General features: G+C 50.7%; 1 protein-coding gene across 9 annotated transcripts in view; it reads right to left on the minus strand.

Annotated features, from left to right (window-relative positions):
• Nucleotides 1–25551, minus strand: part of KIAA0513 (KIAA0513 ortholog) — a 66463-nt gene that overhangs the window by 12545 nt on the left and 28367 nt on the right. For 8 of the 9 annotated variants that reach the window (XM_032156284.2, XM_032156280.2, XM_058440422.1 and 5 more), the window contains 7 exons: nt 12555–13039; nt 7785–7884; nt 6668–6741; nt 3773–3843; nt 2051–2258; nt 1229–1269; nt 679–757 (listed from right to left, as the gene is read on the minus strand). In XM_032156284.2, coding sequence (XP_032012175.1) covers nt 679–757; nt 1229–1269; nt 2051–2258; nt 3773–3843; nt 6668–6741; nt 7785–7884; nt 12555–12883 — 902 coding nt within the window. In that variant the 5' untranslated portion in view covers nt 12884–13039. Of the gene's footprint in view, nt 1–678; nt 758–1228; nt 1270–2050; nt 2259–3772; nt 3844–6667; nt 6742–7784; nt 7885–12554; nt 13040–15019; nt 17181–25551 lie in introns of those variants that run through there. The other variant, XM_032156283.2, reaches the window with a different exon arrangement.

Here is a 25551-nt window from a genome sequence, read left to right on the forward strand (position 1 = left end):
GAAACCCCATCCGCATCAGCAGTCACGCCCTGCTCCCCATTCCCCACCCTCTGCCCGGGCAATCAGTCATCTGCTGTTGTCTCTAGGAATCTGCTGTTCTGGACATTTCAAAGGGATGATACAATACTTGGGCTTCTGTGTCTGGCATCTTCCACTGAGTTTCACAATGTTTCCCAGGTCTATCCCTGCTGCAGCGTGGAGCGGCATGCCATTCCTTTTCATGGCTGGCTAATATTCCATGCAATGGATGGACCACATTTTGTTTACCCATTCACCACTGGACAGCCATGAAGGTGGTTTCCACCTCGGGGCCATAATAAACGACGTTGCTACAGACATTTGTGTACAAGGTTTTGTGAGGACATGTTTTTCTCTTGGGCGACTCCTAGGAGTGGAGCTGCTGGGTCACAGGATAACTCTGTGTTTCACCTTTAAAGGAACTGCCAGACTGTTTCTCAGCGGCTGCTCCATTTACATTCCTCCTAGCCGTACAGGAGATCTCCAATTTCTCCACATCCTCACCAATGCCTGTGAGTGTTCATCTTTTTATTCTGCCACCCTGGTGGGTGTGAGAATTCTGCCACTCTAATGGGGACAAATGCAGCTAGAAGTGATCCCGGGGAGTGACTGTTGGCCCCGTCAGTAAGAGGGTGACAGAAGCCGCGGGCTCGGCCTTACCAGATGGGCTGCTGCTTCAGGTGCGTGTACAGGTAGATCTTCTCCCCCTTCTTTTCGTCCTCAGGGCTGTACACGGTCACTGCAGGAGGAGAGAGAAAGGCTGAAAGCAGCTCTGGTTGCGCACCTGCTGTTGGCAAACTCCGGGTGACAGCCTCCCAGCAGCCAGTTTCTCCCCATATGTGAGAGAAACACGTGGTGCAAACCCCACCATGGCTTTTCTGCTAGCCATAGCCAGTAACGGTGCTATTCCCACCGAGCAATAAGGACTTCTTCTGAGGGATGGTTCCGTAGCATGGCCACAGCCCCTCGCGGTAACCCTTAGCCTTCCTGGGATTAAGGAATTTAGTTCCTCCTTAGAAAAGTGGCTCTTCCACAGAAACTCAGCGAGAAAATACAGACCACGGGAGCTGGGAAGCAACTGGGGCATCACCCAGGGCAAGGTTCCCATGCTCCGTGGGGGCAGGAAAGCCCCAGAGGCCGTGCACCTGCTTGTGTGCTGGCTGAGGGGCTATGTGTCGGGCATCTCCTGCTGCTGCCTGGGCAGACTCACCAGCCCTGGGCTGCTTCTCCTGGGGTTTGCTCTCGTCTTCCCTGAGGGAGAGAAGACACCATGATGACAAACGCGACTCACACCACACTTTCTCAACTCAAAGACACTGTTCTATACTTCTCAGGTGGGACTGGGTACATTTAATATGGCTTGCTCTGAAAAGCCTTTTATGAAATCAAGGCTCTATTTGTCAACTGCCAGTGTTTCAGAATTCAGGAAATGTGGCATTGAGGTTTCTTTGTCATTTTCTCTGAATCCAAAGCTGAATGCGGTAGAGGAGGAGGCCAAGGCACCTGGCTGTGGCCCAGCCATGAATGGGAACAGGGGGACTCCGGGGGCTCCCTCTGGCTGCCACATCGCTCTTCCTTGTGGAAGTCATAGCTTCTATGCGTTCTACTTCTGATGTGCCCGTCCCCAAAGCATTCCTCGAGTGTCTGTCAGAGCCCTGCTCTCCTGGGGACAGTGTTTTTTCTCCTGCGACTCAAGACCGTGTTCCACAAACACTCACTGTTGGTCCAGCCAGGGGATGGAGGGGACAGAGGAGACAGAAGGGAGGGCTGCAGCTCCCTCTGCCATCTGACAATCCCTTGGGCTCCTCATCAGTCCCAGAGAGCGTGGCCCCCAGGGACATCCCTGCATGTCAGTGGGGGGCTTGGCTTTGCAAAACACAGCAAGCTGTGGGGGCAGAAGCAGCTGGGCAGTGCAGTGTTCCCGACAGTCTCTGGGCCTCACCCGCACCTTCCCTGCTGCCCCCGCCCGAGCTCCACACCAGCCTCTCCCCAAGTCCCCTGCAGGTGGGAGGGACCCCAAGGCCACACGTACTCGTTCCTCCTGGCCAGGGGCCCCTTCAGCTTGGTCTCCAGCCCTCCGAAGAAGCCCTTGACATTCTCAGTCCTGGCCGAGGTGTTCTTTAGCAGCCGCTCAGCGATGTCCTTCTTCTCAGCCAGCCAGCTGTTTGCGGATTTCAGGTAGGAGTCAATGCTGCCCGCGGGCTTCTCCCGGGACTCCGGGGGCAGCAGCTGCGGTTTTCCTTGGATGAGAGAGGGAACAAGATGAGGCCAGTGAGGCTGGGGTATGCGCCTGCTAACTGCAAGGCCTAGAGGGAGCCCCGCAGGGCTGCTGTGCAGTGGGGATACAGAAGCCTCCCTCCTCAGCCCAGGACAGGGGTGGTGCAGGCTCAGCCTGCCCAGGATGAGGAAGTGGGGGCCCTGCTCCCTGTGAGCGCCCCCCAACACCTGCTGTGCACAGAGAAGCCACTAGGAGCAGGGAGGGAGTAAAGTAGACGCAGGCAGGAGCCACGCCCAAGTGGCAGGGTCTGCAGGCAGGCGAGGGCAGAGGCCCGACCATGCCAGTGCCAGGGAGGCAGAAGCCAGCTGGGCACCAGGCCCCTGGAATGGGAGTGCAGAGACAGTTGGGGAGGTGGGGAGGGCTGGAAGAGAAGCCTGGGCAGCACCCAAACTCCCTTAGCCAATGGATGGACATGAGGCCCTGGCGCCCCCACAGGATGAGACATCCCCATGGGCCTCAGTGCCCACTATGGGTCAAAGGCCCCCTGCAGGACCCAGTGGGGTGTCCTCGCTAGCTGAAGCCGCTGTGGGTAGCCCTGTCTCAGGAAGCAGCGTCTATTCATTATGTGTCTATCCGTTCTTCAAAAAGGAGGAGCCACAGGTTGTACTGGGGGTTCCCACCCCACCCAAAGCAGCCGACGTGTGGCCTGGCAGGAAGGGCCTGCCCACTGGTGTGGCTGGGACACCAGCCATGGCAGTTGGACCAACTGAACCGAGGGGTGTGGAGAGGATGGCTGTGGGAGGGGGAGGGGATACATACACCCCAAGAGTGAGCACACGGGTCCCGAGAGAGGACAGCATGGTAGGCCAGGGCCTAGCACCTCCCTGACCCACCTCTATTCCACGTGGAGGCTTCCAGCAACCTTCCACTTATGGTGGCCTGAATGAATCCTGTTGCTGCAGCCCAAGGAGACTCACGCAGGAAGCCCTTGAGCTCTAACGTACCAGAAAGTCCCAACGCAATGAGGCGGAAGAGATGTCCTAGCCTCAGCATCAATAACAGTCCGCACTCCTCATACGCCACCTCCAGCCCATCCCTGGGCACTCTCTGCAGCTTCAGATCCTAGACTGCTCCTCCCCACCACCCTCCAACAACCAAATGTGTCTTGTTTTGGTAAAACATAAAACTGGTATCTTCACATCCAGCAGTTCCTGTCTCCACCATGAAACGTCCTGCCTAGCAGGTTTCTTTTCTCATCTCCTACCAGCTTGGGAGTTTCCTTTGCACCCTGGTCAGTCAACCTACCGCACCAGGAGAGTTTCCTTCGTACCCTGGGCAGTCAATCTCCTGCCCCACGATTCGGACTGTGTTTTCTCTGAAGTCTCACTCCTCCCTAACATCAGCTTCCTCTGTTCTCTGGAGGCCCCACAGCTTTTGCTTTTAATCATGAAGAAGGCTTCCTCTGACACCACATTATCAGCTGACGAGCCTCAGGTTTCCATGGGTGAGCCCCACATCAGCCCACCCATGTCTTACCGATGTGGTAGTAGGTGAAGCACATGGTCATGAGGTTCTTGGCAGGCCCAAAGTCATCCATCTGATGACACCTGAAACAAGAGGCAAGACTCACGGCTAAAGATCGCTCCACCTGCTTCTCCCTGCGAGTCGGTCAGACATCACTGAGACACTTGACACATGCGTCCCAATTAATATCTTCCCCACTGGAGACACACAAAACAATCTCCCCGAGTTCCATTAGGAGAGCTACACATAGGCACACGGCTTGGGACTGATTCTGAACGGGAAGGAGTTTGTGGTCTGCCTGCCCGGCTTCTTTCACTGGGAAGGTGAAAGCCCAGGCCTGGGAAGCTCAACTTGACGCCCAGGAGCAGAGCCAGGATGAGAAGCCAGGCCTCAAGTTTCAGTGCAAGCCCGTGGCCCAGGCCACCCAGCCCTCCAGCCCTTGCTTTCTCGGGAATTAGCAGTAAGTTGGATGACCTTCCCCGTATCCCTGGTTCTCAGGCTCGCGCCAACAGCATCGGCAGTGGGGCGTCAGGAGGTGGAACCTCTGATTCAGCAGGTCTTGGTCTTGGGTCGGGCCATTCCTTTGCGTTGTAGGTTTCTTTGCCTTTCTATCCTGATCCCTTTTAGACTTTTCTTTCCTGTTTAGGTTTTAACCTTGGACAATTATTACTTTACAAGTCAAAAAAAATTATCTAGACAGTGGGATTAAAGGCCATTTTTATCTTTTTATATAAAAAACTAGTCAACTAAACTAGGAATAAAACTATAAAAGACTAAAAGTAAAAACTAACTTTTTACTTTAGATGTTTAACAAACTAAAGATTATAAAACTAAAAAATCCCAAACTGTCTAAATATTGAAAGGGTTTTGTTTCACTTTGGTTTTGCGACTATACAAACATATATATGCTCAGGCACCAAGTGATGGCAAGAATTTTTGTGTTTTGGCAGGTTTGGGACTTTAATCCCCTCCCTCCCCAATGTTACTTACATAAGACAAAAAACTCAAAGGAAAATGGAGAATTACTTTTAGCCTAGTGCAAATTTAAAAAAAAGAAAGAAAGAAAATGGAGAATTAGAAATATGCAAATGGGAATTCACGAAAATGTCTGTGACTGCAAATGTTGGAAATTGAAGTATCTTAATTGCATGAGAGAATGTTTCATAAAAGGCAATCTGGAGGGCCTGTTTTAAACCACTGCCCTCTTGGCCGAAGGTGAGGGCTCACTCAACCTCTTTCAGTGGTTTCTTAGCCCTCCCCTGGCCAGCTCTGAAGGCCAGACCTCAGAGGGGAAGTGGATCTTGGACTTGGGGTATCCTGAGCAAGAGCAGGAAAAATAGGGATACTCCTTTTGTTGGTCTTCTTCCAGTATATGCCCAAGTTCAAAGAGAAAGAGAGAAAGTGGAGAGACATGAAGCAGGAGAACTGGGACTGAAGAGAGCAGGCTGGGTGTGCTGCTTCACGCCTGTAATCCTAGCAATTTGGGAGGTTGACGAAGGAGGATCCCTTGAGCCCGGGAGTTTGAGACCAGCCTGATGACTTCATCTCTACTAAATATATACGTGTGTGTGTGTGTGTGTGTGTGTGTGTGTGTGTGTGTGTGTGTGTGTGTGTGTGTGTGTGTGTGTATGGAATATGGCCAGGTGTGGTGGCTCACTCCTGTAATCCCAGCACTTTGGGAGGCTGGAGCAGGTGAATCACTTGAGGTCAGGAGTTCGAGACCAACCTGGCCGACATGGTGAAACCCCGTCTCTAATAAAAATACAAAAATTAGTTGGGCGTGATAGTGCGTGCCTGTAGTCTCAGCTACTCAGGAGGCTGAGGCAGGAGAACTGCTTGAAAACCCGGGAGGCAGAGGTTGCAGTGAGCTGAGATCCCACTGCACTCCAGCCTGGGTGACAGAGCAAGACCCTGTCTCAAAAACAAAAACAAAAACAAAAACAAAACAAAACAAAGAAATGACTCAAGAGAGCAGCCATCTTTTGGTTGGGAGACAAGGAAGTAAAGGAGGGATATTTTTCAGGCCTGGAAGGACAAAACAAAGGCAGTGATGTGAGAAGGTGGCGATGGGATGAGCCAAGGACCAGGAGAGGACGTGGGGCCCAAAGCAGGGGCTGCTTGGAGGCCTTCTGCAGGAGATGAGGATAGTGCGGTGCAGATATGCCCAGATCAGGGCTCCCAGCCCCAGAATCCTCCTCTCGAGGCTCCAGGTTGGTGAGGCCACTGCCCAGCCTCCCCAAGGCCGAGAGGCATCCCCTCCATTTCACACCTTGGAGGCATGAAGCTGGTCTGGTGACCTCAGAGAGCCATGCTCCTGAGAAGGGAGTCTATGCCTCATGGGGTCTGGCTCCCTAATCTCACATGAGCGGGAGCAGAGATGAGATTGGCCCTAAATCTCCAGCTGGCAGCCATACCCTTTCCACCACCCCTCACCGCCTACCAAGGGCTTCCTGTGATAAAAAGCCCCAGCAGTGACTAATCAGTGTTCGGAGGGAAAGCTACAGTCCTCCCAACATATCATTAAGTGTTTATTTGCTGGTGGGGTGGGCGGTTGATTTTGAAGTACTTTACAATAGGAACTCGGGAAAGTGCCAGATCTCCTGAGGAGGGTAGGGCCACAGTACATCATCACCACCGGGCCCTGAGGACCCGCACAGAGGATGCTCCTCACACCCAGCTGCAGCCCTCTCATTCGCTGCCAGCTAAGGACTGCCAGCCCTGCTCCCGTGAGATGGTGGTCACGACTGTGCCTTTTAGCTGAATGCTGGGCGTAGCAGAGCAATTGCAACCTGATGACTAGTGTGGATATGGTTCGCAGCTGGGTTATGACACGGCTGGGTGGGGAGCGAGGCAGGGAGGGAAGAGGAGCTTGCCAGGACAAAGGCTTTGGGCAATGGCATTACTTACTCAAACAGCACCACCGCAAAAGACTGCACCAGGCGGTAGAAGGTTGCCTCTGAGACACACTTGGAGTTGCAGCGCTGTCCAGAAAGAGGCCAGACACATCACTGAGGTTCACGGCAACACACGCAGCACTCAGTGAAGCTGCAGGCTTTCCACTCTCAGTGTTTCCAAATGCAGCTGGGATGGGGGCCCAGGATAGCTGCTGCCTCTGCACTGTAGAACCCACCCCTCCTGCCAGGACCTGGGCAGCGTGCAGCCACCTTCACCCAACCATCACTGGGCAGGGCACATGCAGGGGTTCCCCTTGGTGTCCTTCCCAGATTTTTAAAAGTAGGAACTTCATACACACCGACACACAGAAAGGTACCCCACAACGACAACACTGGCTGTTCCCAAATTGTGGATTTGTGGGTAATTAACTTCTCTTTGCTCATCTGCATTTTCTAACTTTTCCATGAAAAATACATTATTTGCACTAAAATACTTAAAAACTAAAAACTTAGACCACTCAGGAAAAAAAAAAAGAACCTATTGGATATTGACAGAATTTAATTCTTTTCTAAACTTTGTTAATAAATTTTTCTTCACATGGCTGTCATGGTCTTGAATATTTTTTGTTTTTTACAAAAAACCGAGTATTTCGGGTTAATAAAAATATGCACGCACATAACTCGCATGCTTGCCTTTAAAAAAATGACCTTTCCGGAATTTCATGACGTTGAAAGCCCAGTTTCTTACTCTTTCCCTTGAAGTGCGACGTCCAAATGAGCTACTTCCTGTTTCTCACTATTCTTTTTTAATTTTTAGAGATGGGCGGTGGGGGGACCTCACTATGTTGCCCAGGCTGGTCTCAAACTCCTGGGCTCAAGCGATCCTCCCACCTCGGCCTCCAAAATTGCTAGGATTACAGGCGTGAGCCACTGTGTCCAGACTATTTCTCACTATTCTAAACACTCCTTTTTGGAATATTTTTGGGTAAGTTTTACTTTTTATTCTGTTGGGTCCTTTCCCTTGACTTTTTTCTCCAGAGCGTCATTGTCGGATAAAGTCGAATTTGTGATGCTTCACTAGAGTCTTCCTTGAGAGTAAACGCCCATCCTTCCCATCACCTCGCCCTTACCTGGGCACTCACGTATCGAGCAAACCACTCTCGGCCTTTTCCATTTTCACTGCTGCAGTACTCTCCAAACTTGGCTTTCTCCTCCTGATCCAAGTCCTCTCTAAAAAAAAAAAAAAAGGGCAGAGGAAAAAAAAAAAAACCCTTTTCAATCCCCTGGAGCAATAGGGGAAGAGCAAGGAGAAAGAACTAACGAAATATTGCTCCCCAGCCAAGCACAGACCCTGACTCCCATCAGCTCATCTCAGCCTCCAGGCGGTCCCATGAGGAAATGGTGTTACTATTATAACGAAGGTGAGGAGCCTGGCTTGGAGAATCACACGCCAGCTTGAGAGTGGCGAACCAGAGTTCCATCCAGGCTTCCTGGTTCCAAAGCCCATGTCCTTCCCCTGCCCCTCCTGACCCCTGCCTGGGGAGGTCTGAGCCTGGATAAGGGACGAACCCTAAGAGGTCTTGGTTCTCCAGCTCTCTGACTTCCCACTAGTTTTTGATGCTGAAGTCAGCATGGAACCAGCCCCTGAATTTAAGACGTCCTGAATTTGCTCTGTGTCAGCATACTGACACCAAGGTCTGATGCCAAGAAGAAAACCATCTCCCACGTATCAGCGGGGCGCTCGCTCATCCCTCTGCACTTCTCGAGCGAGGCTGCTCATGGTCCAGGCCATCCCCTGCTGTGTGTGAGAGGGATGGAGACCGGGGACCTCCACATCTGTGTCGCCAGCACTAGGATGGATAACATGTTCACATGATTTCAGGCCACTTCTCATCACTCTTTGCAAGGGGCCAACACTCTTTCCCAAATTTAAAGACTCAAAAATGGAGCAGAAGGCTGAAGATCACTTGGCTTATGCAATCTTCATTTATGTTTTGTAGAAAACATCGTGGTCCTTATTTACTCTAAATACCAGCATCAGATGAAATATGTGTATCTGCAGGCCTTTGCAGTAATTTCTGGAATGCTTGTGAAGACGCATCTGACTCAGGTGTCCACACTCCGTATTGCTGACAGGCTACTGCAAATAGAGGCTGGCTTTCCTGGCAAATGAACAAACTTCTGGGCGTTTTCCCCTTTTCATTAACTGGGCTGTGCTCACAGGAAAGCGCACCCATCTCAGTGTTGGTCACACAAAACAAGAAGCTACAACTGCTCTCCTAAAATGCACTCAAATTAAACATAAATGCATTTTTATTTATTAATTTTTTTTTGAGACGGAGTCTCACTCTGTCTCGCCCAGGCTGGAGTGCAGTGGCGCAATCTCAGCTCACTGCAACCTCTGCCTCCTGGGTTCAAGTGATTTTCCTGCCTCAGCCTCCCAAGTAGCTGGGATTACAGGCACCTGCCACCACGCCCAGCTAATTTTTTTATTTTTAGTAGAGATGGGGTTTCATCATGTTGGCCAGGCTGGTCTCAAACTCCTGGCCTTAGCTGATACACCCGCCTTGCCTCCCAAAGTGCTGGGATTACAGGTGTAAGCCACCATGCTCAGCCCATAAATGCATTTTTAGACAGTCAGATACTTAGATTATCATATAACGGTTCTGTTTTCTAAACACATAGAAAACTGAGGCTGGGCCGGGCGCGGTGGCTCACGCTTGTAATCCCAGCACTTTGGGAGGCCGAGGAGGGCGGATCACCAGGTCAGGAGATTGAGACCACGGTGAAACCCTGTCTCTACTAAAAATACAAAAAATTAGCCGGGCGTGGTGGCGGGCGCCTGTAGTCCCAGCTACTCGGAGAGGCTGAGGCAGGAGAATGGCGTGAACCCGGGAGGCGGAGCTTGCAGTGAGCCGAGATTGCACCACTGCACTCCAGCCTGGGCGACAGAGCGAGACTCCGTCTCAAAAAAAAAAAAAAAAAAAAGAAAACTGAGGCTGGTCTCCATCAAATGAAAGGCACCCATGAATAAGGCGGAAGTCAGCCCTTGACAGTTTACACATGCAGGACTCAAATCACAGTGGAAACAAAGGACTCTGCAGAGTAAAAGGCAAAATTTCTTTTCTTTTTTTTTTTTTTTGAGGCAGGGTCTCCCTTTGTCACCCAGGCTGGACTGCAGTGGTCCGATCACAGCTCACTGCAACCTAAGCCTCCCTGGCTCAATTGATCCTCCCACCTCAGCCTCCTGAGTAGCTGGGACTGTGGGTGCATGCCACTATGCCTGGCTAATTTTTGTGTTTTTTTTTGTAGAGAGGGGGTTTCACTATGTTTCCTAGGCTGGTCTCAAACTCCTGGGCTCAAGCGATCTACCGGCCTCAGCCTCCCAAAGTGTTGGGAATACAGGTGCAAGCCACTGAGCCTGGCCACAAATTCTAATTGTGTTAATGAAACTGGAAAACTTTCCCTTAAGCCAGTGCCTCTGAGACGCTGATGTGTATCAGCTGTCTACTGATCTTGTTAAAGGGCACGTTCTCATTCAGTAGGGCCAGGCAAGGCTTAAGACTGCATTTCTCACAAGCTCCCAGGAGATGCCAATGCTGCCGGCCCAGACACGACACTGCAGCAAGACCATCCTTATCTAGTGTGCTGCTGTGAATGGTGGAAGATCCACAATCCACACCTGAACCCCATGGCTCCGGGGTCTGTGTGCGTCCTCCTTCTCGTGGCTGAGATATTTACAGGCAGTGAGCCGGCATTGGGACACATCAGGCTGATGCACAGATTCCCGCTTCTCAGTGGACGTCACAGCCCCACACTCTCCCTTCCTGCTGCTCCAATTGTCAATACTCCTTATTTTACCCTCAAGAACCACAAAAGAACGGCCATCCAGGGAAGGGCCCCATGCAAACAGCTGCTTCAGAATCAGCTGCTGGCCAGTGTGGTGGCTCACAGCTGTCATCTCAGCACTTCGGGGGGTCGTGGCAGGAGGACTGCTTAAGGCCAGAAGTTTGAGGCTGTGGTGAGCTATGACTGCACCACTGCACTCAAGCCTGGGTGACAGAGTGAGACCTTGTCTCCAAAAAGAAAAAAAAAAAAAACACACAAAAATGAGCTGGGCATGGTGGTGTGTACCTATAGCCCCAGCTACTCGGGAGGCTGTGGTGGGAAGATTGCTTGAGCCCAGGAGATGGAGGCTGCAGTGAGCCATGATTGTGTTGCTGCACTCCAGCCTGGGCAACAGAGTAAGACCCTGTCTCTCTAAAAAAGAATCTACTCCTTATGAGCACACCAGTATGGGTAACCACAGCTTTATCATCTTACGTTGCCCCTATATTTAATTTCAGCGAATCATTGCAACCTCTTAGCCAACTATAGCTGTGACAAGGAGCGCTAGGGAGTGGCTAGCCTACAGATGCTCAGATGGTCCCACAAGCAGAACAAGTGCCCCTTGTGTTTAGCAACAATGAGGTGAGACAAGCATCGGCGGAGTGAGAAGAAAGAGACAGTCCCTCCAAAGCCTTGTTTAAGGATGCATTGATGGCCAGGTGCGGTGGCTCACGCCTGTAATCCCAGCACTTTGGGAGGCCAAGGCAGGCGGATCACTTGAAGTCAGGAGTTCGAGACCAGCCTGGCCAACATGGTGAACCCTCATCTCTACTAAAACTACAAAAATTGGCCGGGTGTGGTGGCTCACGCCTGTAATCTCAGCACTTTGGGAGGCTAAGGCGGACAGATCATGAGGTCAGGAGATCGAGACCATCCTGGCTAACAGGGTGAAACCCTGTCTCTACTAAAAATACAAAAAACTAGCCAGGCGTGGTGGTGGTCACCTGTAGTCTCAGCTACTCAGGAGGCTGAGGCAGGAGAATGGTGTGAACCCGGGAGGCAAAGCTTGCAGTGAGCCAAGATCAAGCCACTGCACTCCAGCCTGGGCCACAGAGCCAGACTCTGTCTCAAAAAAAAGAAAAAAAATGCAAAAATTAGCCAGGCGTGGTGGCGCATGCCTGTAATCCCAGCTACTTGGGAAGCTGAGGCAGGAGAATCGTTTGAACCCAGGAGGTGGAGGTTGCAGTGAGCTGAAATCGTGCCACTGCACTCCAGCCTGGACGACAGTGTGAGACTCCTTCTCAAAAAAAAAAAAATAATAATAATGCGTGGATAAAATTCAGGAACAACATGCACTGGAAAATAAGAGCTCAGCCGGGTATGGTGGCTAACGCCTGTAATCCCAACACTTTAGAAGGCTGAGGCGGGTGGATCACATGAGGTCAGGAGTTCGAGACCAGCCTGGCCAACATGGGGAAACCCTCTCTCTATTGAAAAAACAAAAATTAGCTGGGCATGGTGGCGGGTGCCTATAGTCCCAGCTACTCGGCAGGCTGAGACAGGAGAATCACTTAAATCCGGGAGGCAGAGCTTGCCTTAAGCTGAGATCGCACCACTGCACTCCAGCCTGGGTGACAGACCCAGACTCTGTCTCAAAAAAAAGAAAAAAGAAAAGAAAATAAACAAAAAGAAAATAATGGAGCTCACGGGGATGATGGGGACCTGTGATCTGGGCACTCTGGAGCGCGTCCCTCCAGGGATTCTCTGCGTGGTTGCCCTTCCAAATAACCTGGGAGCCGCACATACTTTGATGGTGGGCCTCACCCGACAGAACTGATATAATTGGTATGGAGTGAAGTCCAGGCTCGGGTATTCTTTAAAAGTTCCCCACATGGCTCTGCATTCAGCATGGAGTGGAGTGAGGCCACTGCAGTGGCCACCCCTGGCTGATGAGGAAATGGAAGCTCTGGCCCCAGGTGGCACCCTTGGGAAAGGCAGAGCCAAGAGCAGGAGGCGAGTCCCCTTGGGCCCTGTGGCCAAGCCAGGCTGTCTTGTCCACACAGACCCCTTACCCTCCAGAGAAGATCTTCTCCACGTAGCCACGCATGAAGTCTCTGAGTGCCAGGGTCTCTTCATCCTGGGTAGACTCGGTGCTCTGGCTGGAGGAGAAGGACTCGTTGGAGGAGGAGCGGCGGTCTTGGTCCCAGGACGGGTGCGAGGGCGACTCGCCCACGTCATTCTCACTGTCTGCAGACTCAGTGGTCTCACTCTCTGACGCAGCGTCCCCCAGGGAGCCATCGCCGTCCTGCAGTGCAGGGGGTGGTGCCTCCTGGGGAGAGGAGGTGGGTGCCTTAGGCCCAAAGTCGATTAGCGAGCCCACAGGGACCTCTGGGGTCTCCATAGCTCAGGGGAGCTGCTGGTGAGGCTGCCTGGAGGGAAGCCCAGCAGCCTGGTGTCCCAGGTGCGTTAGTAGGAGCCCACCAAGCTCACAAGTTGCCAGTAACTGCCGGCCAGCAAGAATGAGTCCTTCACAGCAGCTCACCTGGCCCTACGGCATCTAGAACGGAAACACAGACACAGACATTAGCGCCACTCCTCGCCAGAATCCAGACCTAGATCACACACTCCCCGTAAAGAGAAGAACCTCTGCTCTTCCGGAATTTGGGATGCCTCTTTGCCATCATCTTCCTACCGTCCACTTTACTGTTCAACACCTGGTACATGGTAGGTCCTCAATAAATACTTGTTAAATCAATGAACAAATAAACACTGACATCAGGATTTCAAACTGTCAGGGCACTGCCTCTGCTGGCCTCCTCCCCACTCCAGCCCCAAGACTGAGCCCATCACCAGGACAGAAAAGGGCCATCCTGGGCTGGAAACGGAGGATCACCAGGGACAATCCACCTGCTCACTCGCTGTCACTGGAATCGGTGGCTACGGAAGAACCTCCCTACTGAGCAAGAGACACCTCACCTCCTGGGCTCCGACCTCCTCCTTCCTGGCTCTGTTCTCATCAAGAACATTCCCCGACTGTCAGAGGTCTATCCCCTCTCAGCATCCTTCTCAAACCCTATGATGGTTGCTAAGCACAACATTCGCCATCTGGACCTCTCCCCTCTCCCAGCACTGTAGCCCCCCTGGACAACGACACACCCCTTGGCTCCTCAGGCTGGGCAGCCCTCTCCCTTCTCCATTCCCCAACTTTTTCCTCTGTCATTCCCACCCTGGAGTTCTATTCACCCCCTGAGCCCCTGCCTCGGCCACGTCTTCTGAGAAGCTGCACTCTGTTCCTATTCAAAATGAATGACTGACTCCTCTGTGAGCTCCAGCATCTTATTCAGCCTCATTCATCATTCTGCTTGTGTTACTGACAGACACCAGTATCTCTGTTTACCTGTAAAGTATGCGCCCCTCCAGAGGGACCATGCCCTGGCACCACTGTAGCCATGCTGTGCCCAGCGAGGACTCCTGACTACGTACATGTGTGTTGTGTGCTTGCTGAATGAAGGAACAGACCGGATTGCGAACATGCTCACAGGGTCAGGGGAGCTGGCTATGTAGGTCACAGGGTGGCAGAGCTGGGATTTGAATCTTCGCTTCTAACCCAGGCCTCCTGACTGCTAGTTTAGAAGGTGCCGGGGAACCTTCCTCACCTGTACAGAGGTAGACAGCTAAGTGGGAAGGAGACGCCTTCCTGATAGCCCCTCAGAGCAGAGCACACCTCTAACCTCAGCCCTGTCCCTGTTAGACCCCAAATATCTAGGACAATGCCTGCCAGTGAGGTGGCTGTGAAACCGCTGAACTGAACGCATCTTCAGAGGACAATTCAATAGCAGAATGGCCTTTTCTGCCTCTTAAGAGCTTAATGCTCACTCATCGAAGACGGATTCCTCCAAATTCTCCAGCCTGGGATATTTTTAAATACCCTGAGTCAGAAAGAGAAAAGGCTGGTTCTGGGTCACCAGCGTGGTGATAGGCATGTTCAGGGGGGCCCCGCAAAGCAGGCCTCGGTCCAGAAGAGAGAAGCATAAACCTCAGCTCAGTAGAACTTTCCAGGCCAGGACAGCACCAAGGACTCTGATGAGCTCAGAAGGCAGTGGCTACAGCTCAGGGAGCTGGAAAGCAAGGAGTGGCTGGTCGGGGTCTCCCCTCGCCAGCTGCGTCCCCGGCCAGGGCCCCTACTCTCTGATGGGTCCCCCTGGCCGAGGCATCAAGATTGGATCAGAAACCCAAGGCCCTTCCACAAGCACATCCTCACTCACCAAAGAACAGAAAACCACACACACAGTAACATGCCTGGCATGAAAAATGGAAAACCGCACACCAGGAAAATGTTTACAGTAAATACAGTAGGAACATTAAGCTAGTGGTGTCTGTATTACAAATTCACACAACTCTAGAAAGTCTACATTCTAACATCTATACAAACCACTCAAATAGGCAAGGCACACAACAGGAAATACAATTATAAGCCGGGTGCGGTGGCTCACGCCTGTTATCCCAGCACTTTGGGAGGCTGAGGCACGTGGATCACCTGAAGTCTGGAGTTCAAGACCAGCCTGGGCAACATGGTGAAACCCCATCTCTACTACAAATACAAAAATCAGTCAGGCGTGGTGGAGTGTGCCTGTAATCCCAGCTACTCAGGAGGCTGAGGCAGGAGAATTGCTTGAACCCAGGAGGTAGAGGTTGTAGTGACCCGAGATGGTGCCATTGCACTCCAGCCTGGGTGACAGCACAACTCTGTCTCAAAAAAAGAAAAAAGAAATACAATTATTAAAGGCGTAGACAATTCTTCAACCCATACTAATAACCACAATATAAATATGCAAATTAAAGCCACGAGGTACCATCCTATACTTCTAAATTAGCAAAAATTTAAAAACTATCTAAATACTGGTAAAGTTATGGTAAAATTAACATTCTCAAACATTGCTGGAATAGGGATAGATAATACTTCAAAAGGCAATTTCTATCATTCTTATTTTTCTCTCTTCTGATTCAAGAATTCAAATGCTTGGAATTTATCCTAAGAAAATAATTCAAAATGCTCAAAAAGTTATACAGAGAAAAATGCTCACTGCAACAGTATTTATAATTCTGATTAACCGGGGAGGGGGGTAGAAAAAATACCTAAATATAGTAAAATGGGCCAGGCACAGTGGCTCATGCCTGTAATCCCAACACTTTGGGAGGCTGAGGCGGGTGGATCACCTGAGGTCAGGAGTTCGAGACCAGCCTGGCCAACATGTTGAAACCCCGTCTCTACTAAAAATACAAAAATTAGCCAGGCATGGTGGCGCATGCCTGTAATCCTAAACACTTGGGAGGCTGAGGCAGCAGAATCGGTTGAACCTGGGAGGCGGAGGTTGCAGTGAGCTGAGGTCAGGCCACTGCACTCCAGCCTGGGCGACAGAGCAAGACTCCACCTCAAAAAAAAAAAAAAAAGTAAATAAATAAATATAGTAAAATGGTAAATACATGTTAAAAAGTTGCAGTAGTGATCAGCGTATGATACAATTCAGAAAACGTTCACTTTCTAGTGAAGTAAACAGAATATTCTTCGGTCAACCAAGGTTTACTGAATGCTCCTGCTTGCCACCCCCTGTTCTGAGTGCTGGGAATACTGAAGTGAGAGAAATTTAATTTTACTCTAATTACAATCATGTATATATACGCAAAAGCAGTGGGAAAGAATGTAGAAATGTTTGGCGGCGCTGGCATCAGGGTGATTTCCTCTTTCATTTTGTTCATTATCCTAACACTGCATGGCAAACACTCACAGTTCAGAGGGGAAAAAGGAAACAAGTCACTGTCTCTGGAAGCCGTTCAAGCAGTAGCAGGGCCATGTCTCTCTGCCCACGCCTAGGAAGTTCAAGATCAAGCTGGGGCCGGGCGCAGCGGCTCACGCCTGTAATCCTAACACTTTGGGAGGCCGAGGTGGGTGGCTCACCTGAGGTCCGGAGTTCAAGACCAGCCTGGCCAACATGGCGAGACCTTGTCTCTACTAAAAACACAAAAATCAGCCAGGCGTAGTGGCAGGCGCCTGTACTCCCAGCTGCTTGGAAGGCTGAGGCAGGAGAATCGCTTGAACCTGGAAGCTGCAGTGAACTGCGATCGTGCCTCTGCACTCCAGCCTGGGAAACACAGCAAGACTCCATCACAACTAAATCAATCAATCAATCAATCAAACTGGATGATCGTGGCTATTTCTGATCCAGCCTCAGGCACTCTTGGGCCGTTCAGATGCTCTCACGAGTTACCCTCTCCCAGAAGCCCTGAGTGCTGGGTGCCGCCTTCCTCTGTGGGCTCAGCACGGAGGCAACAACATCACAGGAGAGGCACAGAGTGAGAGGAAGCAGATGGGTGGCAGGAGGGCCGGTCCTGCACACCAATGGCTGTGGCGTGCACCACCCCTGTCCCCGGACCCCTCAGCTCCAGGATCTCAGCTGTCTGGGGCTCCCTCACAGAGCTAAGATGTCACAGCAGTGACTGTGTGTGGTCATGGCAGGAGAAACAACCCCACCCTCTTCCTCCAGGAAGGAAAGGTCACTGTGGGCCTCTAGGCAGGACAAGGTCATGGCCACTCTCACATTGCAGGGTCACAATCTTGGCCAGCTGGCGAAAACAGAGGAGGTGGTCCAGCATGGAGCCACAATGTCCCTGCTCAGAGCCATTCTGGTGCTACCATTTGGGAATGTAGACCCAGGAGTATCAGATCTTCTACAAGTTTCTAAGGAATGCTGAAAACCTGTTACATGAAATCTTCTGATTTTTCAACACTGGCAACTAATTTAAATTTATTTCCAAACACTTTGGGAGTCAAAAAACCCATCTGTGGATTGCATCCCAGCCCATCTGCTTTGTTCTACATTCAAGGAGGTACTGAGGCCCACTGCAGGTCCCCAGACTCTGAGAAAACGCGTTTTTGGCCACAGGGGAATCTGTGTCACTGGAGATAGGAACATGCTGGCCCGCGGGCCTGAAGCACTGCAACCCCTCTGCGGTTACACTTTGCAATTCGTGTCGTAGGCCCCATGATGGAGGCTTCCACCAATCAAATTAGGCTAAAATTCTAAGTCAACCTGTACCTTCCAAAACCCTTACGAGATTCTGCAAACATCCATTCATTCTGCACACATGTACTGAGCATCTACTATGCATCGGTTACTGTGCAAGGAACTAGAAATGAAGCCATGAGCGAGACTTTAAGGGCCGTATTGTGTGTGTGTGTTTATGGGGCGTGTGTGTGTGTGTGTGTGTGTGTGTGTGTGTGTGTGTTTACATACGTACTGGGGGCAGGGAGAGGGGAAGATAAGAGTTAATAGAATAAAAAACCAAACAAGAGCTTCTGCAGCACTAAGTGCTACAGAGATGATCTGAAGGTGATGATCCTGAGAGGGCTGAGAAGTGGCTTCTTTGGACGGGGAGGTTGGGGAGGCAGATCTCTGAGCTGAGATGGAAAGAGGGAGAACCAGCATTGAAAAGGCTTGAAGGTGACCCAGGCAGAGGGAACACGAAGCATGCAGGCCCTAAGGTGACCACTTTAGAAAGTTCAAGAACTGGGAAGGCCGATGAGGCCGGGCAGCCACCACTCATGGGAAAAGAGGCCACAGCGGTCTGTATTCCGGAGGGGGTTTCCTAACCTCCTGCTGCAACCCCTTCCGCCCCACTTCCCCCATCGCTTCTTCCCACCCTGCAGCCTCCAGCTGTAGAAGGAACTCACGAGATTGCCCCGGTGTGGCTACTCCGCCACTTCCCCCACGGAGCTGTGCTCACACTGATTTCCCCAGCATTCCGGAACAACCAGAGCTGTGGCTTCTCCAGGAGGTTGGCCTTGGGCAATCAGACAAGGGCTCCCTGCGGAGAGAATCTGGAACTTTCTGTAAGCCTGCCCCTTCCCATCAACCTCAAGACACTCTTCTCTTTCAGTGTCCCCAGGAACTCCCAAATGTGCTGCTCCTCTCACCCAGAGTGTGCAAAACCTCAGGCAACACACAACACACACACATCACATGCAAGTGCACCTGGATTGTCTCCCCTGTCGAAGCTGCAGTAAGGCAAGGTGGGTAGAGGCCAGGAAGAGACAGGGCAAGGAACCTGAAAACAGGTCAGCCGGAGAACCAGGGCTCCTGATCCCCCCTCATCCTCACCTCTTACAGTGACATCTCAGATGCTTGAGGAGGCATTTCTAGATGTGGAATTGCTGGCCAAAGGCTGTGCTCATTATTAAGGCTTGTGATAGGAATCACCAAATTGCTTTGCCAAAAGTCTGTCTGCAGCAATATATACTTGGTGGGCTTTTACCCGAAACTTTTCTTTTTTTTTTTTTTTTTTTTTTTGAGACGGAGACTCGCTCTGTCGCCCAGGCTGGATGGAGTGCAGTGGTGTGATCTCGGTCACTACTACCTCCGCCTCCTGGGTTCAAGCAATTCTCCTGCCTCGGCCTCCCAAGTAGCTAAGAGAACAGGCTCCTGCCACCATGCTGGGCTAATTTTGTATTTTTAGTAGAGATGGGGTTTCACCATGTTGGCCAGGTTGGTCTCGAACTCCTGACCTCAGGTGATATACCCGCCTCTGACTCCCAAAGTGCTAGGATTACAGGTGTGAGCCACTGGGCCCAGTCTTTTTCTTTTTTTTCTCTTTTTTTTTTTTTAGATAGGTTCACACTGTTGCCCAGGCTGAAGTAGACTGGTGCAATCTCGGCTCACTGCAGCCTTGACCTCCTGGGCTCAAGTGATCCTCCTGTCTCAGCCTCCTGAGTAGCTGGGACTATAGGCATGTGCTACCACAGCTGGCTAACTTATTGTTATTATTCGTAAAGGTGAGGTCTCACTATGTTGCCCAGGTTTGTCTCAAACTCCTGGGCCCAAGCAATCCTTCCAACTTGACCTCCCAAAGTGCTGGGATTACAGGCTGAGCCACCGTGCCTGGCCTGAACCTTCGTTTCAACTGTAAGGTGGAAACATCACTTAACTCCAGCCTCGGGGCTGGAGTCCCTGGGTTTTTCTCCTGCTGTCCGTGAAGGGTGCTGTGCAGGAAGGGCAGGTGCACTGTGCAGATGGGGCACCGGGACCCCGAGACACTACCTGTGTCTGAGGGAGGCCTGAACTTCCCTCCTCTCCACCCCTGACTAAGGTACCTAGTTTGCCAACTCCCTGGCAGCCCAAACAAGGAAAAATGCGCCTCTTCGTCCTTGAGTCTCAGCTCCATCATGAATCAACCTAAGAAAGCCAGGCACTGTGGCTCACGCCTGTAATCCCAACACTTTGGGAGTCTGAGGCAGGAGGATCACCTGAGGTCAGGAGTTCGAGACCAGCCTGGCCAACATGGTGAAATCCCGTCTCTACTAAAAATACAAAAATTAGCCAGGCATGGTGGTGCATGCCTGTAATCCCAGCTACTCGGGAGTCTGAGGCATGAGGATCGCTTGAGCCTGGGAAGTGGAGGTTGCAGTGAGCCGAGATAGCGCCACTGCACTCCAGCCTGGGCAACAGAATGAGACTCAGTCTCAAAAAACCAAACAAACAAACAAACAAAAAATCAAACTGGGAAATCATCTGAATCTGTACCCTAGTTTCCTCTTTGAAAAATGTGAAGGAGAATTGCTCTTTTCCCTAATCAGTAGGATTATCACAGTAAGTGACACACGACATGAAGGGCCTTAGAAGAAACACGTTGGGGAAACAGGTTATGGTCTTCCCGGCTCGAAGGGCGAAGCTGAAGATCTTCCCTGGCCGTGCTAACATGAGACAGCTCAGAGGAGAAATTAATGACCCTATTATCAGAGCAGTTCATACCTTTCAAAGAGCAAAACTATACAAAAACATTTCATTCTGAACAACTTCACACCGCTGAGGCAGTATTATTGCTTTTACATCCAGTTTAGAGATGAGAAACTTGGGGCTGGAGGAGAGGGGTGTGTGCGGGGACCACCTCCAGGCAGACCTGGCATCTGATAGCATCTTAAGCATCATGTTCGTACTTGGGCATCCCACTCTTTTCTGGAGCCACCTTAGCTGGATACTGCCTCCTATGACTAGAGGAGACAGCCTGGCTCAGGGGGAACCCCAAATCCTCACTGCATGAGGCACAGCTTAAGGGGCTGAGAATGCTTTTAACCTAGGGTTGTGGTTCCCAAACTGGCACCAGGGCACCCCCAGAACACCTAAGGAAACTTATAGGGGCACCACAGGATAGATCAGTTTTTCGAAGGAAACACAGCAATACTGGATACCTGCAAGACAGCACATTACTAGCTTGAAGCAGTTCACTTCTACCATGACGTCATGTTTACATGTCTTTTGATGACACCCTATCTGAGCCAAAAAGAGACTTTTGCCTGTTTGGGGCTACTAAGCAACAGTTGGTCTAACAGTTGGTCCAACAGTCCATGTCAAGTCACAGGAAATGTCAACGTCCTTTTAGATGTGTGTGTCTAAACCCAATGTCAGTGTGTTTGGGTTGCTGTCCAGACATAGATTTCTACTCAGTCAATATGGATCCAGAGCAACTACGAGACAGTGGAATCAACCAAATTCATTATTGCAGTTGGGCAGTGGATTTAGTTGAGTTTCTTGGCAGCCAAAGCAAAAAAGAAAAGCATCCTTGCTCATAAAATTCTCTTGATCTGAAAAATTCATCTGCAGAGTAGCTTTCTGCAGGTACTAAATTTAGAAATGCACTTGTCAGGAGGGTCTTCATATGCAATGACACTGATTACTGTGATGACAAGGTCTCTAACAAGGTCTGTAAAAGGTACAGAGATGTTGAAATCAGCATTTCTTTCTTTTTTTTTTTTTTTTTTTTTTGAGATGGAGTTCCGCTCTTGTTGCCCAGGCTGGAGTGCAGTGGAGCAATCTTGGCTCACCGCAACCTTTGCCACCCAGATTCATGCGGTTCTCCTGCCTCAGCCCCCCAAGTAGCTGGAATTACAGGCATGCACCACCCCACTTGGCTAATTTTGTACTTTTGGTAGAGATGGGGTTTCACCATGTTGATCAGGCTAGTCTCGAAATCCTGACCTCAGGGATCCACCTGCTTCGGCCTCCCTAAATGCTGGGATTATAGGCATGAGCCAACGTGCCCGGCCAAAACAGGCATTTCTTTAAATGACTCTCAAAAAATCTGAAGGCATACATGAAATCAATTTGGTACAGGTATTTGTCTGGCTGGATCCCGCTACTAGGTGAAGAGAAGAGCTCCCTGATACATGAGGCATGACAGTGAACATGCCCGTGAGAGTGCCTCTCCTCCAATGCCAAATGCATCATTAGGGCTTTTGACAAGTGTTGGACCACAGACCATTCATGCTTGAATTCTCTGAAGAGGGCCTGAAGTGCCAAGTTCTGATTTGATAACCAAAATAGCATCCACGTGCTGTAGTCACCGGGGAGGGAGAATTGTCATTCTGCTGTGAACATAAGAGACTGGCTTTATTCCCTCAGACGCAGACAGCAGCAGCACCTTAGCCATCTGCAGGGGCTACTCCTGTAGGGAGCACTGCCCAGTAAAGACAAAAATGTTGGGGTCACCAATGAGGACGGCAGTGGGGGCAGTTCCAGCCCACACCAAGCTGTGTGCAGACACACCAGGTCCCACACAGAATGACCCACTCACAGGTGCTGGCTTGAAAGAGGCAGCCTCAGCACCACAGGAAAGGTAAAAAGAGAGAGAGAGAGAAAAAAAAAGAAAAAGAGGCAGCCTCTTCAACGGAGATCCTCCAAACCAGGCACTGGCATACGGGCTACGCTCTGACTGACTGTCCCTCTTTGCGGCCCAGGACTGAAGATCTCAGGACAATACTCCACCAACACAAGATCCCTGGGAGTCAGGAGTCGTGTGTGTTTTCTTCACTGCAGTATTCCCGGGACTGGAACAGGGCCAGGCCCATAAGAGATGTTCAGTCAATGTGTTTTGGTTGAAAACTCACAGTGCCAGCAAAGGCGAGCTCCACCCAAACGGGCTGCATCTGAAGTGCTCCTTCCTCCACACCTGCCATAGTCTGCAAGATCAGCTGCAGAGTCCAGCCACTGGGGTCCTAATCACACCACACACTTCCTCCCGTCGCCCTGCATACTCGGTGATGGGGGAGAAACAGCTAAAGGAAGACTGTCAGGAAAATGCCCTGCTGCTGATTTTATTTTGTAACTGAAAGGAGAAAAAAACTATATGATCATTTACTGGTCTTTTGATCAATAAAATGCATGAGCCTGGACTCTACGCCATTCATCTTGGCTGCATGAAAGCGTACACGGCACAATTCCTGACCACAGGGGGTTTACAATATAACCCAGGAGGCAAAGAAAAACCCATTCAACAACTCAGCTGACTCGCAAACAAACATGCTTTCTGTGGAGGTGCTATGTACATGGCACTGTGCAAACAACAGCAAATGACAGACTCAGTCTTCAGACACTGTACACGCAGCAGGAAGAATAAGACAAGTATCTCGGCTGGGTGCAGTGGCTCCTGCCTGTAATCCCAGCACTTTGGGAGGCTGAGGCAGGAGGATCACTTGAAGCCAGGACTTCATGACCAGTGTGGGCAACAAAGAGAGACCTTGTCTCTACAAAATATTTAAAAAATAATTACCCGAGCATGGTGGCATGCACCTATAGTCCCAGGTGCTGGGAAGCTGAGGCATGAGGATCCCTTGATCCCAGAAGTTCAAGGCTACAGTAAGCTATGATCACGCCACTGCACTCCAACCTGGGTGACAGAGTGAGACCCCACCTCAAAAAAAAAAGACAAGTATCTAAATAATTGGGCAGTCGAGCAGAGGGGGCCAGCACTGTAACCAGTGAACAAAGGGCTCCCGGCGAGCGGGGCTCGGAGGAATGCAACAGCACACCCAGTGGCAAGGAGATTCTCAGGGAAGGCTTGGGGAACTGTGTGTTGGAAGGCTGGGTGGGTTTTAAGTGGAGCCGGGAAGGGAGGTTTTCCTGGAGAGGGACCTACATGGAGAAAGTCAGGCATTTCCCATAGAGTGGGCTGTGAAGCTGCCCTGGCTCCCTCTGGTTGCTGTTCTGTGGAATGGAAAGAGCTACCGCTGCAGTGTGGTATGACAGGGAACTTACTGACTGGCTTCTCCTGAACCTAACTTGCAGGGCGTTTGAAAGACTTCTCATGGCAGTGTTGAGAGGGGACCTCAGAAAGGCGGGCTTTTCTAACACTGTGCTATTGGAAGGAGCAAAGGGCGGGAGGCTTAGGAAGGCATGGGTCCTACGGCAGTTTAGGATCCATGTCTGGGATCCTGGATCCCCACTGCAGACCCTCATGCCATCCATCACAACCAACTCCCAGCTATGCTGACTTCAAGGTGCCTGCTGGCATGTGCTTGTCACATGGACAGGACAAACTGCTGGCTGTGGCTTCCAGGGGGGTCTGGGTTGAACCAGAGGCACAAACAAAGCACAGAACCATTTACAGTGCAGAGAAGGGCTGAGCTGCGGCACTGGCAAGGCCAGGATGGGGACTGGGGGAGAGACGGGAGGGAAAGAAAAAACACAGATTACTCCACAGCACCACCCAAGCACCAGCTTAGAGGTTTGAGTGGGCCCGAGAGCCCACGCTTGGGAGGCTGGCTCTGAGCACTCGGCTGTCACACTAATGAATTACAACTCACAGGCTTTACAGAGGAACTCTCTGAATCACGATTTCTCATCTCTGAGAAAACCAAGATAACAGGCTGGGGGAGAGGTGAGAAGAAGGGCAAATGGAAACCTCATTTCAAAAGGAGAAGGTTGTGGATTCTGTGCAACAGATTAAGTAAGATATCCATGTCAGGTAAGTATCTAGAAAGAGGTTACTAACACGACACTCTGCAAGCACTAAGAAGGGGAAGTGGTGAGGGCTGAGGTCAGGAGCTGGTGCCAGACTAAGCCCTGCAGTTGTTTGTGTGTGTTTGTTACAGACTCAGAGATCACGGAGATTGTCCTGTCCTATAGAACAGTACACTGAGTTTTAGCAAGGGACTTTGCTTTCACTTTCTGTCTTTGAAGACGAGACAGAAAAACATGGCCTAAACAATATGTAATTAGATGGATTTAGAAATACTGTATTTCATTATCCTAAAATGCATCTTATTTTCTTTTGCACTTTAAGATATCTGAAATCAGATGTGTCTTATCACTGTTTCAAGCAGCCCATCATGGTACTGTCTAGAGACAAGAGTGGACACTCCTTTTCTATTTTTAAGCAATCAAACAAACAAACAAACAAACAAAACACAAAAAGAGGCTGGGGGCGGTGGCTCATACCTGTAATCCCAGCACTTTGATAGGCTAAGGCGGGAGGCTCACTGCAGTCCAGGAGTTTGAGACCAGCCTGGGCACATAGTGAGACTCTGTCTCTACAAAAAAATAAACGAAATTAGCTGGGCGTAGTGCCACACACCTGTAGTCCCAGCTACTCGGGAGGCTGAGGTGGGAGGATTGCTTGAGCCCAGGAGTCAGACGTTGCAGTAAACCGAGATTGTACCACTGCACTCCAGCCTTTGTAACAGAGAGAGACCCCGCCTCAAAAATAAAATGAAATACAGAAAATACATAAATCATAACGATGCCGTTCAATGAACCCTCACAAAATGAATATGTCCATGCAGCCACCACCCGCACCAGGACGTACAACATTGCCATCCCCTTTAGGCCTCCCCAAAGGTAAATGGATGGCGCATTCTGGGAAGGGCACACTGCTGGCGACAGGATGATACTGTACAGAAACATGGATTTTGGCTGGGCGCGGTGGCTCACGCCTGTAATCCCAGAACTTTGGGAGGCTGAGGACGGTGGATCATTTGAGGTCAAGAGTTCGAGACCAGCTTGGCTAACATGGTGAGGCCCCATCTCTACTAAAAATACAAAAATGAGCCAGGTGTGGTGGTGTGCACCTGCAATCCCAGCTACTTGGGAGGCTGAGGCAGAGAACTGCTTGAACCTGGGAGGTGGAGGTTGCAGTGAGCCGAGATGTGGCCACTGCACTCCAGCCTGGGCAACAGAGTGAGACTCCACCTCAACAACAACCAAAAAAAAAGAAAAAGAAAAAGAAAAAAAGAAACACATATTT

Source organism: Hylobates moloch, unplaced genomic scaffold (genome assembly GCF_009828535.3).
Source record: "Hylobates moloch isolate HMO894 unplaced genomic scaffold, HMol_V3 SCAFFOLD_6, whole genome shotgun sequence".
Taxonomy (NCBI): domain Eukaryota; kingdom Metazoa; phylum Chordata; class Mammalia; order Primates; family Hylobatidae; genus Hylobates; species Hylobates moloch.